A 16074-nucleotide genomic window follows, 5' to 3' on the forward strand; every position below is an offset into this window, starting at 1 on the left:
CTCTACCTTAACCACAGTTGTTCCATTAACATTGAAAGTTCTCCCACCCTCCCCTCCCCTCAGGTTAAGAGTTTGGGTGTCATACTTGATAATACTCTCTCATTCCAGTCTCACATGAATTACATAACCCGGTCTGCTTACTTCCACTTACGTAACATTAGCCGACTCCGTCCCTTCCTTACTCTCCATGCTGCTGCCGTCCTCGTCCACAGTCTTATTACTTCCCGGATCGATTATTGCAACTCCCTCCTATTTGGTCTCCCCAATAAGTCCCTCCATAAACTTCAACTTCTTCAGAATTCTGCTGCCTGGGTCATAACTCGCACTCCCTTAAGAGACCAGATGACCCCAATTCTTCAACAGCTTCACTGGTTGCCCATAGAAGCCAGGATAAAAATCTTAGCTCTCACGTTTAAGTGTATTCATAACCTTGCCCCTCGTCATCTCTGTGATCTGCTTCATATCACCACAGTTTCCCGCTCTCTCAGATCTTCATCTGCCACTCATCTTGTTGTTCCTTCTGCTCGCCTCACCACTGTGGGGCTCAGAGCTTTCAGTCGCCCTGCTCCTCGGCTCTGGAACTCACTTCCTTCAGCCTTAAGAAATATGGATCCCCTTCCCTTATTTAAATCACAACTCAAAACCTACTTGTTTGAACTGGCTTACTCGCTTTAATACAGATTTTACTTGCTGTCAAATCATGTTTTTTTGTTTTTTGTTTGTTTGTTTGTTTTTAATTTGTTGTTTGTGGTTTTCTGTATTTTAATTTATTAGAATCTATTTTAATCTACTATTTTATTTGATGTCTTTTTCTCTTGTAAGGTGACCTTGGGTTTTAGAAAGGCGCCCTCAAATAAAATGTATCATTATTATTATCATTATTATAACATAAACACAGTGAAGTTAGAGGAAGAACACTAACCTTTTTCCACTCGATGAAAGTTAACGTGAGGGTTCCTGATGGTTAGGGACAAATGTAATCACATGGCAGGATGCTGTAAACGGACCAAACTTCAGTCAGGAGAACAACTGAGATAATCCATCCACAATACGAGGTTAGTCATTAATATACTGCAACAACAGGGGAATAGAGCAGCTGGAGAGAATATGACATTAATGAGTCAATGGTACGAAAATGAAGCAAGCAAAAAAAATGAACTGAGTAAAGTTTGACTTATCTGCCTGTTTTGTTTCGCTTAATGCGCCTTATGTTCCGATAAATACAGCACTCTTTGTCTGCTGGGAGTTGTCTGTCTTCACTCTTGTCTGTCTGTCTTAGACTGATCATCCGTCGCGACCAACTCCTGGAAGATGCCTTCAACCAAATCATGTGTTACTCCCGGAAAGACCTACAGCGGAGCAAGCTCTATGTTAGCTTTGTCGGGGAGGAGGGGTGAGTGTCTGGGAGGGGCAAGGAAGGGAAGAAAAGAAAGAAAGGAAATCTAAAGTCTAAATGTGTGTGTTTCAGGTTGGACTACAGCGGGCCCTCGAGAGAATTTTTCTTCTTGGTTTCCAGAGAACTGTTTAACCCTTATTATGGTCTGTTTGAGTACTCTGCCAATGACACCTACACCGTTCAGATCAGTCCCATGTCTGCCTTCGTTGACAATCACCATGAGTGGTAAAAGTCAATTTGAAACCCCGCCCAAACACACACACACACACACACACACACACACACACACACACACACACACACACACACACACACAGTATTTAACTTTTGTGTTTGTGTGTGCCTCAGGTTCCGATTCAGTGGTCGCATTTTGGGAATGGCTCTGATCCATCAGTACCTGCTGGATGCCTTCTTCACCAGACCCTTTTATAAAGGCCTACTTCGGATGTATGTTGACACACAATACTCAAATGCACATGAAATGTCTGTATGTATACGCCCACCTGCCATTTTGTTAGGTACGCCTGAGCAGCTGCTCGTTAACACATATATTCTATGTTTTCGCTCGTCTTGAGTGATATCACATTCTTAATCCAGGGTTTAATATTTTGTGGGCCAACATACTGCAGCTATAACTATAGCTGCTATAGAAGTGTGTTCTGGGTCAGTGTGTGTTTACAGCACACGCCAACCCAGCCCATCTCCAGCCCTCTTGGCATTTCTTCAGCCTTGGGCCGATCCCTACTCTCCAGGCCCCAGCAGATACTAAAATAAGGAGAGGAAAAAACAATCAGTCCAATCAGAATCAGCTGTTTCTGCCCTGACGCTGTCCCCTTCCCCTGCAGCTGAACCCCAAACCACACCAGCCACAGCAGTCTTCTGACAGCTGTCCAGCGCACCTATTGAGCCAATAATATGACAGCAACTTAATGCTTGTAGACATGGTCGCAACAACCATCAGAATGGACAAGAGAGGTGATTAAGTTACTTTGAAGTGTCATTGTTTTTAGTGTCACACCGGCTGGTCTGCTATTTCAAAAGCTGGGAATCTAGGATTTACAGAGAATAGTATGACAAATATAGAATATCCTGTGAGTGGCTGTTCTCTGAACATGTGTTGATGCCAGAGGTCAAAGGACAATGGCCAGAGCACTTCAAGCTGATAGTAATGTGAAAATAACCAACCAACCAAAGCAGGCAGAGGAGCTTGGTGCAGATGCACTACACCAGGTGCCACTCCTGTCAAAATCTGTGAGGAATGTTTCTAGCATCTTGTTGAATGTCTGGCATCAAGAATTATGGCAGTTCTGAATGCAACAGGGGTCCACCTCAGTACTAGAAATACGTACTTAACAAAGTGACTAATGTATACACAGTTTGCTGAAATATATATATGTACATTTTTAAACAGATTTTAACTGTGAACAAGAGCCAGTGTGAGGATAAGTTAATCTGTATGTGGGTCTAAGACAGCAGACACACATTATCTGCCTTTCCCAACTTGTAGTCCCTGTGACCTGAGTGATCTGGAGTATTTGGATGAAGAGTTTCACCAGTCTCTTCAGTGGATGAAGGACAACGACATAGACGATATGCTGGACCTCTCCTTCACTGTCAATGAAGAAGTTTTTGGACAGGTCAGTGTATGTAGGTGTGTGCGTGCTTGTGTGTGTGTGTACACCAACTATGCTTTCAACAAAGGACGTAGAGCAGGCCATCTATTAATCGGATGGTTGGTGGTTCCCTGGCTGCTTCGGTCGACATGCCAAATACGATACTTATGTGTGAATGTTAGATAGTTCAACGTGACTTAGAGAAAGCAGAGTGCTTGTGTGAGTTGGTGACTGAGGCAAATTGTATTGAGGGCTTTGAGTGCTCAGGTAGAGTAGAAAAGCACCAGTCCAATTACCAAATTAAAATACACAACTTGGGTACAATCCTGGCCTCACACCAAGCCAACATCCCAGATGCCTTGGCAGTGTAAGGAGTCTCACCCGTCTCTCCAGTGGATGAAGGTTACCGAGTGATTTGCCAGTTTTATCAATCCTTTTTCATTATTTTACAGTCGTTTCATTTACTTTGAGTTTTTGTTAACTTTATTCACTAGAGGTCTTCATGGGGCCTAAACAATTCTGACCAACAAATAAACAAACTTGACCAACCAAGGGTGGGCAATCTGCAACACCAGACAACATCACATGCTGTCACCAACACCAAGTTTGGTAATGTGGGTGTTGCACAGCACTGTCCAGTCAGGTAGCATGCTGTTCACGTCTGTAAGTGAATATAATGAATGAATGAATGAATGAATGCTTTATTGGCCATATGCAGGTTGCCCCACAGAGGAATAGGACCCCCCCCGACTTACACACACAACAACAAGACAACACAAGGGAATACAGTCGGAGATCGGCAGCGTTGGGAGAATAACACTGAAAAAATTACACAACATTGGGAAAAGTACAAGAGGAAAAAAAAGAGACCTCTTCACACGCTGGGCAACCTATGGGAGGACAGCATGAGAACAGGAAACAAAAAAAACCTCCTCTGCACAGAGAGCACATTAATGTCCACATCACAACATCAGAGCACATGACAAGCCACAGGGGATGGATAGGGGGATGGGGGGTAATCCGAAGGAACACAGCAGTCGTCCTGCACCATGCTACCATTTCAGCGCGGCACGCAGACCCGCTGCCTTCCCCCGCAGGAACAAGCATCGAAGGCGTTTGGAAGGGAGGGGGATGAGTGCGTGCTTATCAGTGTAAGTGTATGTGTGTGCGTGTCCATAGTTCAGCTGAGACAGTGTCCTTCGCTGTATCAGGCTAAGTAAACAGTCCTCCAGCCGATCCAGGTGTCCTTCATGGGATGGGAAGAATAGTCATCACACAGTCGTTATCAGGGAGTTGTTTTGGTGGGCTCCAGCCTTGGGCCTAGCAGCTGGCGCCGTGGTGTCCAAATGTAGAATATTGTTGATTTCTCCTTTATGCGAGCAGTGAATTTAGCACTCTGACACTGGGGCCTCGATTTCCCGTTGGAGCGCTGCGAGCCTCCCCATGATGGTATCAAGCTTCTGTTCCGTGGTGTTGTCATTCTTTTGGTTCTGAGACCCCACAGCTGCAGTGAGCCGTTCTGCGATGTTATCCAACTTTCGCTCAAGGGTGTTATTGTGAGCAGGCCCCTCTCTGATGTATCCCATCATACGCTCAATGGTGTTAGTCTGAGTCTTCACGGCAGCTGTAAGCGTCTCCAAGGTGTTAACCATGCTGCGTTCGGTGTGGGAGGCCGCGCCTCGTCCCATCGCTTCAATTCCAGCGGTCAGCTTAGGGGGGGTTTGAACAGCTGGTTCCGCTCTCTTATTTCTCCGATAAGTCAGGGCCAAGCCAGCTCCGATCAGCAAGAACCCTGTTATCATGGTTCCGAATAGGTAAATATCCTCAGCGTCCTCGATAGACAGTCCCGCCAGGCACAAGATCCTCCAGGTTTGCCACCCATCCATCGTGTATCCGGCAGGGAAAGTCCCTCCAGGGCACTCGGGCTCTCCCGAGCCCAGACTTCTCGTTGAGAAGAGGGTGTCAATAGCATTCAGAGACCAGTTGATCAAATCCATAATTCTCTGTTAGGTTTTAGAGAACGACAGTGAGAGACTGTTCAAGGGAAAAGTAGTGCACGCGAGACAAGACAGGACACAAGAGGCTAAGCAGGGAAGATAAGGGGAAGGAGGAGAGGAGAAAAGTGCGACCGCCTTCACCGAGAGCCAAGTAAGAAAGAGCCAATGTAAGATAATTGAAAAATAAAGATACTAGATTTACTTTCATCATCGAAACACTTAGAAAAATGTTGTTGGATATATGTGAAGATACAGAATGTACTGCCAATATACGCTGTTGCAAATAACAGGGTAGAAAATCTCGAAATTGGATTTGAGAACGAAAAGTGATTCTCCTGCAGTTTGAACAGTGGTGCAGAGGAGGAGGAAAGACACTCTAGCTTGAATCTCGTTAACCGTTCATGATTTAGAAAGGAAACAATCCCTGATATCCACCAAATAATTGTGTTTTGCCATAGATAACAGAAAGGGAGCTGAAGCCCGGTGGAGCCAACATTCCTGTCTCAGAGAAGAACAAGAAGGAATACATTGAGCGCATGGTAAAGTGGAGGATAGAGAGAGGAGTGGTGCACCAGACTGAAAGCTTGGTCAGAGGCTTCTATGAGGTATGGCTTAGTGTGACAGAGTTTTATATATATTTCACATGTTATGCATCACCCAGTTTATCTCTAGTGCCCCTAAATGTACAGTGTAAAAAAGATCTCACTGTTTTACATTTTGAATGTTTTTGCAGGTGGTGGATGCCAGGTTGGTGTCTGTGTTTGATGCTAGGGAACTGGAGCTGGTAATTGCAGGCACTGCGGAAATTGACTTAACAGACTGGAGGAACAACACTGAGTACAGAGGAGGTGTGGAGGAAGCTAAGAATGAATGTTTGTTTTTCAGGATAGATTTGTTTAAACCTTTAGATAAAGTTTAAGATAAAGTGTTGTCCTTACAATTAACTAAGGCAGGTGTCAGCAAACTTCAACATCAAAAGAACAGGAGAAAAGGATCAGCTGGGGACAGACAGGTGGATCACAGATCTAACTGGGGGAGGATAAATGAATACATATAGCATGTGTGTTAATAGAGTTATGCAAACTGCCAACCTGTGACCCAGGGGAAAGAGAATCTATTACCTGCTATTAGTTATTTATTACAGTCGCAGTTTTATGTTTGAGAAATACTAGCATTAAATTCATGTAACAACCAATAAGAAGCTGGAAACAAAAGGTAACTAGAAAAATGCATTTTCTAAAGACACTGCAGCGTGAATGCTGATAGCTGAATGTTTTGAGCTGAAATGAATGTTGCTGAATGTTGTTCTGAATTCTTCACCTGAAAACTAAAGTGCAGAACTGTTGAAAGCTGACGTTCACACAGAAGAAGTTGAAAAGTAGCTGAACATGTTTAAAATTTATATTAGAAAAAGCTGAGTAATGACAAAAGAAATTTAGAGTCAGAAAACATCTGAATGAATATTAAAAGTTCATATTCTTTTAATCACTGAATGACTGAAATGTGGGAGGATTCACTACAGACAGGTAAATGCTGCAAGTTCTAGTCATTCAGTCAGAAAAGATGATTCTAAAAGTCATCATCTGACTCCAACTGCCCAGATCTGAACCACCTGTGTGCAGAAGACAAATCCACCGATGAACAATAAGCTTGAATTTAACGGGCCAAGCAGAATGCTCTGATCAGATGGCCTGCACTAACTACAGACATACTGTGTCTGTGAAGGTTCTCAGTCATCCAGGTCTAGTCTAAGGAGCTTGGAGAGAAAAGCGTCTGGACTTCTTTGAGTTGCTTGAAGACGTTTCACCTCTCATCCGAGAAGCTTCTTCAGTTCTAAGGTCAAATGGTGGAGAGTCCCACATTTAAACCCCGTGGGAGTTTCCCCCCACAGAGGGACAAAAGGACCCCCTGATGATCCTCTAATCGCCTGAGCCAAGGTGTGAAAGCGGGTGTGGGTCCCAATCAGCCAGGGTTTCGGGTGAGCTCATTGAAAGAGGAGTGAAAGAAGCCATCTATGTCCACTGTGAGCGACCATCTTTGAACAGAGGGCGGGGCTTAACACACCAACTGTCTGCCATCTATAATCCAGTTTTGAGATCCTTCCCAGACGCCTTAACGCCCACTCACATCCTGGGCCATCTGACCTCAGGACATCACATGATAGGGCGGGGCCAGGTTTCACAATGAGCTCACAGAGACAGAGCTCATTAAGCAGGCAGGTGTGAGCCTGGTTGCTATAGCGACTCCAGCCAGTGGCACCACACACACACACACACACACACACACACACGAGCGCCTGTCTGCGTGTAAACAGAAAAGTGACCCTGAGACAAATTGGGTCAGTTTTTCCAGGTCCTGTTGAGACATCAGATCTTTTATCCTTGAAATATTCTTGAGGTGATAGTAAGCTGACTTTGTTATTGTCTTAATGTGTTTTTCTAAGTTTAGGTCTGCATCCATCACTACACCCAAATTTCTCGCCTGGTTTGTGGTTTTTAGACGTATAGATTGAAGTTCTCTGGTGACCTGTAATCGTTTTTCTTTTGCGCCAAAGACTATTACCTCAGTTTGTTTTTGTTTAGCTGGAGAAAATTGTGGCACAACCAGTCATTAATTTCCTCAATGCATTTACCAAGACCCTGTACAGGGCCTCGGTCTCCTGGTGACATTGTGATATATATTTGTGTGTCATCTGCATAGCTGTGGTAGTTTATTTTGTTGTTCTTTATTATCTGTGCCAGTGGGAGCATGTAAATGTTAAACAGAAGGGGTCCCAAGATGGAACCTTGGGGAACTCCACATGTGATACTTGTCTGCTCAGATGTGAAGTTACCTATTGATACAAAGTATTTCCTGTTTTCTACGTATGTTTTGAACCAGTTTAGTACAGTTCCTGAAAGACCTGTCCAGTTCTCCAGTCGTTTGAGTAATATGTTGTGGTCAACTGTATCAAATGCTGCACTGAGATCCAGTAAAACTAGGACTGACATTTTTCCACTGTCTGTATTCAGACATATGTCATTAAACACTTTGGTCAGAGCGGTTTCAGTGCTGTGGTTCTGTCTAAAACCTGACTGGAAGGCATCGTAGCAGTTATTCTGTTTTAAGAAGTAACTGAGCTGTTGAGAAACTGCTTTTTCAATGATCTTACTTAAAAACGGGAGATTTGAGATCGGCCTGTAGTTGTTCATTTGTGTCTTGTCAAGATTGTCCTTTTTCAGTATAGGTTTGATTACAGCAGTTTTTAGTGATTCTGGAAACACACCTGATAATAAAGAAAAGTTGACGATCTGTAACAGGTCTGACTCTAAAGTCTTTGAGACCTTTTTGAAAAAACTTGTTGGCAGGACATCTAAACAGCAGGAGGAGGAGTTCAGTTGACCTAAGATGTCCTCCAGGTCTTTGCTGTTAATAGGTTGAAACTGTTTCATGGTGTTTAAACAGTTTTTTGGTGGACACAGTACATATCCTGGATCTGCTGTTGATGTACCAATTGCTTGTCTAATCTTTTGGATTTTGTCTGTGAAGAATTTGGCAAAGTCATTGCAGGCCATGGTCGAATGAAGTTCAGCTGCCACTGACACAGGAGGGTTTGTTAGCCTGTCAACTGTAGAAAATAAGACCCGAGCATTATGGCTGTTTTTAGTGATGATGTCAGAGAAGTAGGACCTCCTTGCACTCCTCAGTTGTAAATTATAATTGTGAAGTTTCTCTTTATAGATGTCATAATGAACCTGGAGGTTTGTTTTTCTCCATCTGCGCTCAGCTTTCCTACACTCTCTTTTTTCATTTTTCACCAGTGTGGAGTTTCTCCATGGAGACTTTTTCCTTCCAGAGATAACCTTCACCTTAATGGGAGCAATAGTGTCCATTACATTTAACATGTTAGCATTGAAGCTATTGACGAGCTCATTGACTGACCCTCTGGACAGGTCAGGTGTTAATGGGAAGACCTGGTTAAAGATCTGACTACTGTCTTCAGTTATACACCGTTTTGTGATCACTGCTGTTGATGTATTTGTGTGCGCTGAAATTTTACTTTCAGGGTCTTTAGTCCCTTTGTCCTGAGGGTTGTCCACATGGATGTTAAAATCCCCAACAATAATTACACAGTCAAAATCAACACAGATCACAGACAGCAGTTCACTGAGATCATTAAAAGAGTCTGCGCAGTATTTGGGAGGCGTTTAAACATTAAGAAACACAACTCTGGATGAGGCCTTCAGCTGTAAAGCCACATATTCAAAAGACTGCAAATTGTAATGACCATTGATGATCAAAGACCACTGATCAATCGCCATGAGAACTATTCACAGAGAGTTGGGGAATGGCTGCAATCACAGCCTTGTAAGATGGTGACAGATGTACCCTTAGGCCCCCTCATCGATTCAGAGATGGTCTTTCCTTTTTCATCTAAATGGCCTCCTTGACTCCCCACTCAAACTGCGTTTCTCCCTGTCCAGGATGTTACATCCTCATCATTAACAGAGTGGCCACTGGCCTGTAGACTGCAGAGTCCTGGGCTGTCGAGAGGTTGTTTGGTTTCCCTGATTTATAAATCATTTGACTGAACAGTGTACACTATATTACTCTATTTGTGCCATGGGACCGGATCGTTCAGGTGGACCAGTTTTTGGGATTTGAAAGCCACAGAGACAACAACTGCATCTCAACAACAACTGCTGCCTTCAGCTGAGAATGAAGAAGTCACTTGGATGAGTGATGAAACTTTTCTCCCACTAAAAACGTCAAAACGTCCAGATGAACTGGATCAACTTCAGCATGCATCAAGACATTTGTTGTTTTGCTGTGTTTTGTTTTCGTGGTGGTTTTCTGATTTTGATTTTTTTGTCATTGTGGTTTAAAATGAAAAAATAAATACATCACTTAAAAAAGGATTTAAAAAAACTTTAACAACTTCGGCGACTTTTACTAAGAATAAGGTTTCAAAAAGCTCATCCCTTGATTCACTCAGACTTGAGCTTTGGTTTTTTGGCTTTCATTATAGTCCTATTACCATGACATTTTGACAAAACATGAAATGTTGTGTTTAGGTTACCATGATAACCACATTGTGATCCGGTGGTTCTGGGCAGCGGTGGAGAGATTCAATAATGAGCAGAGATTGCGGCTCCTACAGGTAGGCTTTTTTGTTTTAGTTAAAGAGGCTTTTTATTAAAAACAACAATAACAACAAACAAACATGTAACACTGCAGTTCTTTCTTGGTGTTCTTATCCGCATGTCTTTTTTCTACTTGTTGTCTCTCACCTTATATCCTCAGTTTGTGACTGGGACATCCAGCATTCCATATGAGGGTTTTGCTTCTCTGCGAGGCAGCAATGGACCCCGTAGGTTCTGTGTGGAGAAGTGGGGTAAAGTCACCTCCCTACCCAGGTAAATACTAGAGATGGACCGATCCGATATTACGTATCGGTATCGGTCCGATACTGACCTAAATTACTGGATCGGATATCGGAGAAAAATAAAAAATGTAATCCGATCCATTAAATATCACGAAAGCACCTCACAAAACTTGCAACACACCGTAACTCACCTCAGAACGTTAGCACGTCGGAGCAGTATGCATCACGTGATAGAGCAGCTGTGGCATGCGGGACCTGTCGGTGGTCTGGATAGCATGTGGAGCTTTGCTAGCAACCCGGCATTTCATCTCCGACAAAGTTATCCCCGAGAGAAGTAAAGCAAGTGTGTAAGTCCATCTCTGAATGTTTGTAAAGCATTCCCACGTTAAGCTTAATGAGCGACTGCCTCTCGCTCTCCGGCTGCTACTTCAATCATGAAACTGCTTAATGATCAGCTGATCGGCTTTTCTGTCACGAGTCCGTCTCTCTGGTTTGTTTTTGGCCCACTTTGCACCAGAAAGAGGAAACCAGCGGCTGAACAACAGCAGCACGTTTAAGCTTGATCAGCTGTTGTTAGAATTTATTTAATATTACTTTCTACACCAGGATCTTTTTCTACAGCTGACGGCTGGTAACTGTGCAGGGGCGCATCTAGCAAAGTTTAGCCAGGGGGGCCGATAGGGCATGAACAGGGAAAAGGGGGCACAAAGACATACTTTTCTTTCTTATTCTCATTTAAAATGTCGAGCTTTTAATAAATAATTATCTGACACCCAAAGTTTTAATTTGATGTAAAATGAATAGAAGTCAATTACTGTATATAGTAACTATTAAGTCTAATATATATACCCTAGTAAGCTATAGTACTTTTTCCTTTGGGAAGGTACCATCTGTGCAGTCTGCAATTTTGTTGAAGAAAGATGTTGAATCTATTTAATATTTCTTGAAAAATAATTGATTTCTGTGCATTTTTTTCACACTGCATCAAATTAAGGTTGGTTACGTCGATTAAGCATCATGAGGTGGAGCGTGAGGGGTGGTTCCCTATTTTTTATTTATTTATTTTTGTTGTTGCTGGGAGTTGGAACCCTATTAGTTAGGTTGCTTAATATCTACGCTAAGTACTCTTTAAAATACCAGAATAGGGAGGAAGGTGTAGGTTTAAGTTTATTAGATTGATCAGTATTGCTGAACTATGAAATATTTTTTTTGTATACAGGTATAACAGAATAGCTTTAGTGTAGTTGTTGTTTTAAACTTGAGTATGAACTTATACAAAATGCAGCAAGATATTTAAAAAACAGTTTTGTTGATTAAAAAACACTATATTGGATTCATATCGGTATCGGCAGATATCCAAATTTATAATATCGGTATCGGACATAAAAAAGTGGTATCGTGCCATCTCTAGTAAATACCAACCATCTCAGATTTGCGTAAAAATGTTATGGTTTTGTTCTTTTTGTTTGCACTTTGAAAACAATTGTTTGCATATAAATATCTCAAAACTATTAAAGATAAAAGCCTGAAATTGACTATTAGCTGGTCAAAATATGTGCAAAAAATAATTATAATAATGACAATTCAATCCAGAAAGGTGTATACGTACTGGTAACAAGTCAGGTTTTTGCAGGAAACAATGATATAATTACATCAAGTAATTTTAAGTATTGGGCAATTTTCCAGAAACACATTTTTGTATTTTTTGTATTTTTTTTTATTTATTTTTTTATTTTTTTTACAAAAGGACAATAATCAAGGATTGCCTACATGCAAATTAAACCTACATTCTAGCCAATTGGCATGCAGTGTAGGCAAAAACAAAACTACTCAAGTAAAGTACAAATATCTGAAAATTCTACTTAAGATTTGTACTTCATTACTTCCTACCTCTGCAGTTAACCAAAGAGGAGAGAGGGATAGCTCTGCATTGCCTAGAAAATTATTACAAGGCAGCCTGACTTCACTATTGTCAGAATTGCTTCCAGCAGAATTAGATGGCAGATTAAAAAAATGGGTAGAGAATGGAATCACTTCATATGGCATTATGTATCATCTGAAGAAGGCCTGGATTCCTTCCAAAAACATTCTAATAAATGTAATTTAGAAAAAGAGGATGTTTTTTAGACATCTTCAAAAAAGACACAATTACACAAGGTAAAGAATCTGGCCTGATCACTATTTTTGTGAACTCATATGAAGGCAACACAAAGGGGAAACTTATTTCGAGTCTCTGCAAGAAGGAAAAAACGTCGATCTACTTTTATCTACCTCGTACATTTAGGGAGAAAGATGCAAATATAAAATAAATAAAAATGACTGGCTTAATATGTATAAGAAATGCTGCTACACCTCAAATTCAGAAACATGCAAAGGAGTAATTGGGAAGAGCATTTTAAGATTTTTCATATCACATGTCCGACTATTGAAGATTGTTAGGATAGATAGGATAGAGACTGTATAACATATACATGCAATGGAAAGAATGAAATTTTCCTTTAAACATTTAACTGATAAAAATGATAATTAGTGGTCAAAATGTAATATTTTTTTAATCAGAGGTGCTCTCCTTCTTTCTCCATGTAGGGGTAATTTTGATATGATACAATAGTGATAGGATTTCTGGTTCTAATCAAAAATGTATTATTATGTATATATGTGCTATACTAGAAAAGATACTTAGTCTTCACAGAAACATGCTATGATTACACATACAGGTGCAACAATATGTTTTTTAATTTGTTTATTTTTCTCTCTTTTCAGTTGAGTTTCTTAACGTTGACATGTTTTTTGTCTGTCTGTCACGTCTGTAAATGTTAATGCAAAAAGAAGAAATGGTAATATTCTCACACAGTCAAACTTTGTTATTTCTGTGTCTATGATATTAAATATTAAAGTTCTCTGCATTTCCAGGCACTTATTTCGGTCATGCACTGTAGTAATTATGATAATAAAACCTGATTTTTCTTAGATTTGAGCTTCTCTATGTATCCTGTCAGTGGCCTGTGCTTTAATACATCCAGAATACACACTGTGGCTTCTGTTCAAGCATTTGCTGATGAACAACACTGTCTCTGCTCTGTTCTCCAGAGCTCACACCTGCTTCAACCGGCTGGACCTACCACCGTACCCATCTTTCTCAGTGCTGTATGAGAAGCTGCTGACTGCTGTGGAAGAGACCAGCACCTTTGGACTGGAATGAGATTCTCGTCTCCCCCATATCCCAGTTTACCCTGCGTCTGCCCCTGGAAGACTGCTGCTGATAGTGACGTTTAAAAGTCAGATTTTGAAGTCCAACTCCTGATTTAAATTTATAACAGGATGTTTTGTTACAGGATCTGACCCTTTGAAATGTTTTGTGTACAAAGGTAAACTTTTTTTGTTGCACCTGCATGTACTTCACACCTACTTAATAACTTGCTTTCACCTATGTGACATGACAAATGAAGACCTGCGCTCGCTTTAGGACTCTGACTGGAACTGCCAAGATCTGACCAATCAGAGGTCAAGGGCGCCTGAGTTTTTTTTTATTTTTTTTGGGGGGGGGGGGGGGGAATCAAGGAGGTTAAAATGGTTAGACCAATTAAAGAACCTGCAGCCACTGCCTTCCCTGCGAATATTGACCTGATTCTACTTCTTTAACTGAGTTTGGATGGATCTTGGAGGACTATAAGGACCATCCAAGACTATGTGTCTCTACAATGCACTTGTAATACAGCATGTTATTGTGATGTAGTAACTTCACTATGTGTAGGTTGTGCATTTATTTATTAAAAAGCTGAGGTAGACCTAAGGTAATTTTTTTTGTTTTTCAGTGGACTTTGTCCTCAGCTAATTCTGGAGTGTAGTCAGACATTTTTGGTATTGCAGCTACCCTGTTGTTTAACTCGTTTTCTAATGATGCAGGAGTGACATGTGTGATCTGAACTAACTAGCTAGCTTTACAGTGTAGATTGTGATATCTCTACCAGATCTGGATCTGTTGGCAAAAACATATTTGGTCACCACTTACCTGAGTTACTATATTGACAACCAATATATGATCATCAATTTATCATTTTACTTTTACAACCCCAGTCTTCAAAACATTAGGATGCTATGTAAAATATAAATTAAGACAGAAAATTTGAGGAGTTTGAGGAAAAAAAAAGTCAATTTGAATTTAATGGCAGAAACACATCTCATAAAAATTAAGACGGGATCGTGTCATGTTTATCACTATTGAGTGAGTCTTTGGAAAAGGAATGTTATCTCCTTGTCTGATATAGGATTCTAGTTACTTAAGTCTTCTTTATTGTGTTTTTCACTTCCTCATGTATCAAATGTTTTTCACTGATGAAAGACTTAGATGTCAGCCAATTAAGCACCTGGACCTTCTTCAGTCATTCAGCAGTAAAAACTCTGTAATGGTAGAAGCATGAACATTACCCATAAAATCCAGTTCGAAGGACTTTGCAGTTAGTTTATTCTCTTTTGTATATTCAGATCTTCACTTAGGATGCAGTATAAATTTAAGCATGCACTGCACTACCACAGAAAAACAAGTCAAATCTTTAGTCCTGGACTTTGGTTTATATTATTATTTCATGCACAGAATATTAAAGACTAAAAAGGAACCTAAAAGCAGTGCATGAAAAAGTTGCCCTTAATGAAACTAATTATTTCTGAGTAATTCTGATGCACTATCATTAATGCTGACACAAGTTCTCAATTACTTACTTACTTTGAATATGTCTATATTCTCATCACTTTTCACTGTCCCTTTAGTTCTGACTTATTTTCTTGTAATATGAGTGTTGTGTAAACATGCTTAATTCTTCATCTACTTTCTTTTCTTGCTGAAATGAGTGTCCCACTGGGTTTACACCACTGGATGTGTGCCTGAAGTAACAACATACAGACTGCTACTGTGCAGAGAGGTTTATGTGTGTTAGATGGCATTCAACAGTGTAAATTATTTAGTGCACAGTTATTTATTTAGAACATTGGAACCACTCCTGCTGCTTTAAATATTTGAAATTGATTTTGTCTTGGACCTACTGTTCTCCTTCTTTATTCAAAGGAGCTTGCAAAGAAAAGCGTCTGGACTTCTTTAAGTTGCTTGAAGACGTTTCACCTCTCATCCGAGAAGTTTCTTCAGTTCTAAGGTCAAATGGTGGAGAGTCCCAGATATAAACCCAGTGGGAGTTTCCCCCCACAGAGGGACAAAAGGACCCCCTGATGATCCTCTAATCGCCTGAGCCAAGGCGTGAAACTGGGTGTGGGTCCCAATCAGCCAGAGTTTCAGGTGTGTTCATTGTGAAACCTGGCCCCACCTTATCATGCGAATTCCTGAGGTCAGATGGCCCAGGATGTGTCCAGTCCAGACGCTTTTCTTTGCAAGCTCCTTTGACTACGATGACCTGGATGACTGAGAACCTTCACAGACATATTCTCCTTCTTTATATTTTTAGAGACTAAAGATACATTTTGGCAGGAAGCTGAGTAAAATTTCATGTACAAATTCACTTCAAATACTTCTCGTACTGAAAACAGTTCTGTCAGTTCTCTCACTTGTCTGTCTGGCTAGAATGTACCAAAGTTTTGAGCCTTACGTGGCAGCCACACATCTGACAGCCAATCAGTCTGTCCAGTCCACCGTACTTTAATATATGAATATTTGTAAGCACTTCTCTTCTAAAATAAAGTTTCATCTCTATTGAA

At 41.0% G+C, this 16074-nt stretch overlaps 1 protein-coding gene across 2 annotated transcripts in view; it reads left to right on the top strand.

The window, feature by feature from the left end:
• The window catches only part of hecw2b (HECT, C2 and WW domain containing E3 ubiquitin protein ligase 2b), a 78623-nt gene extending 62549 nt beyond the window's left edge, over positions 1–16074 (top strand). For both annotated transcript variants that reach the window (XM_082523858.1, XM_082523859.1), the window contains exons 22-30: positions 1280–1393; positions 1469–1621; positions 1745–1843; positions 2904–3033; positions 5465–5611; positions 5740–5854; positions 10061–10146; positions 10290–10402; positions 13462–16074. In XM_082523858.1, coding sequence (XP_082379984.1) covers positions 1280–1393; positions 1469–1621; positions 1745–1843; positions 2904–3033; positions 5465–5611; positions 5740–5854; positions 10061–10146; positions 10290–10402; positions 13462–13573 — 1069 coding nt within the window. In that variant the 3' untranslated portion in view covers positions 13574–16074. The remainder of the gene's footprint in view (positions 1–1279; positions 1394–1468; positions 1622–1744; positions 1844–2903; positions 3034–5464; positions 5612–5739; positions 5855–10060; positions 10147–10289; positions 10403–13461) is intronic.

This window comes from Aulonocara stuartgranti (genome assembly GCF_965226115.1).
Source record: "Aulonocara stuartgranti genome assembly, chromosome: 23".
In the NCBI taxonomy this organism is placed as follows: Eukaryota; Metazoa; Chordata; class Actinopteri; order Cichliformes; family Cichlidae; genus Aulonocara; species Aulonocara stuartgranti.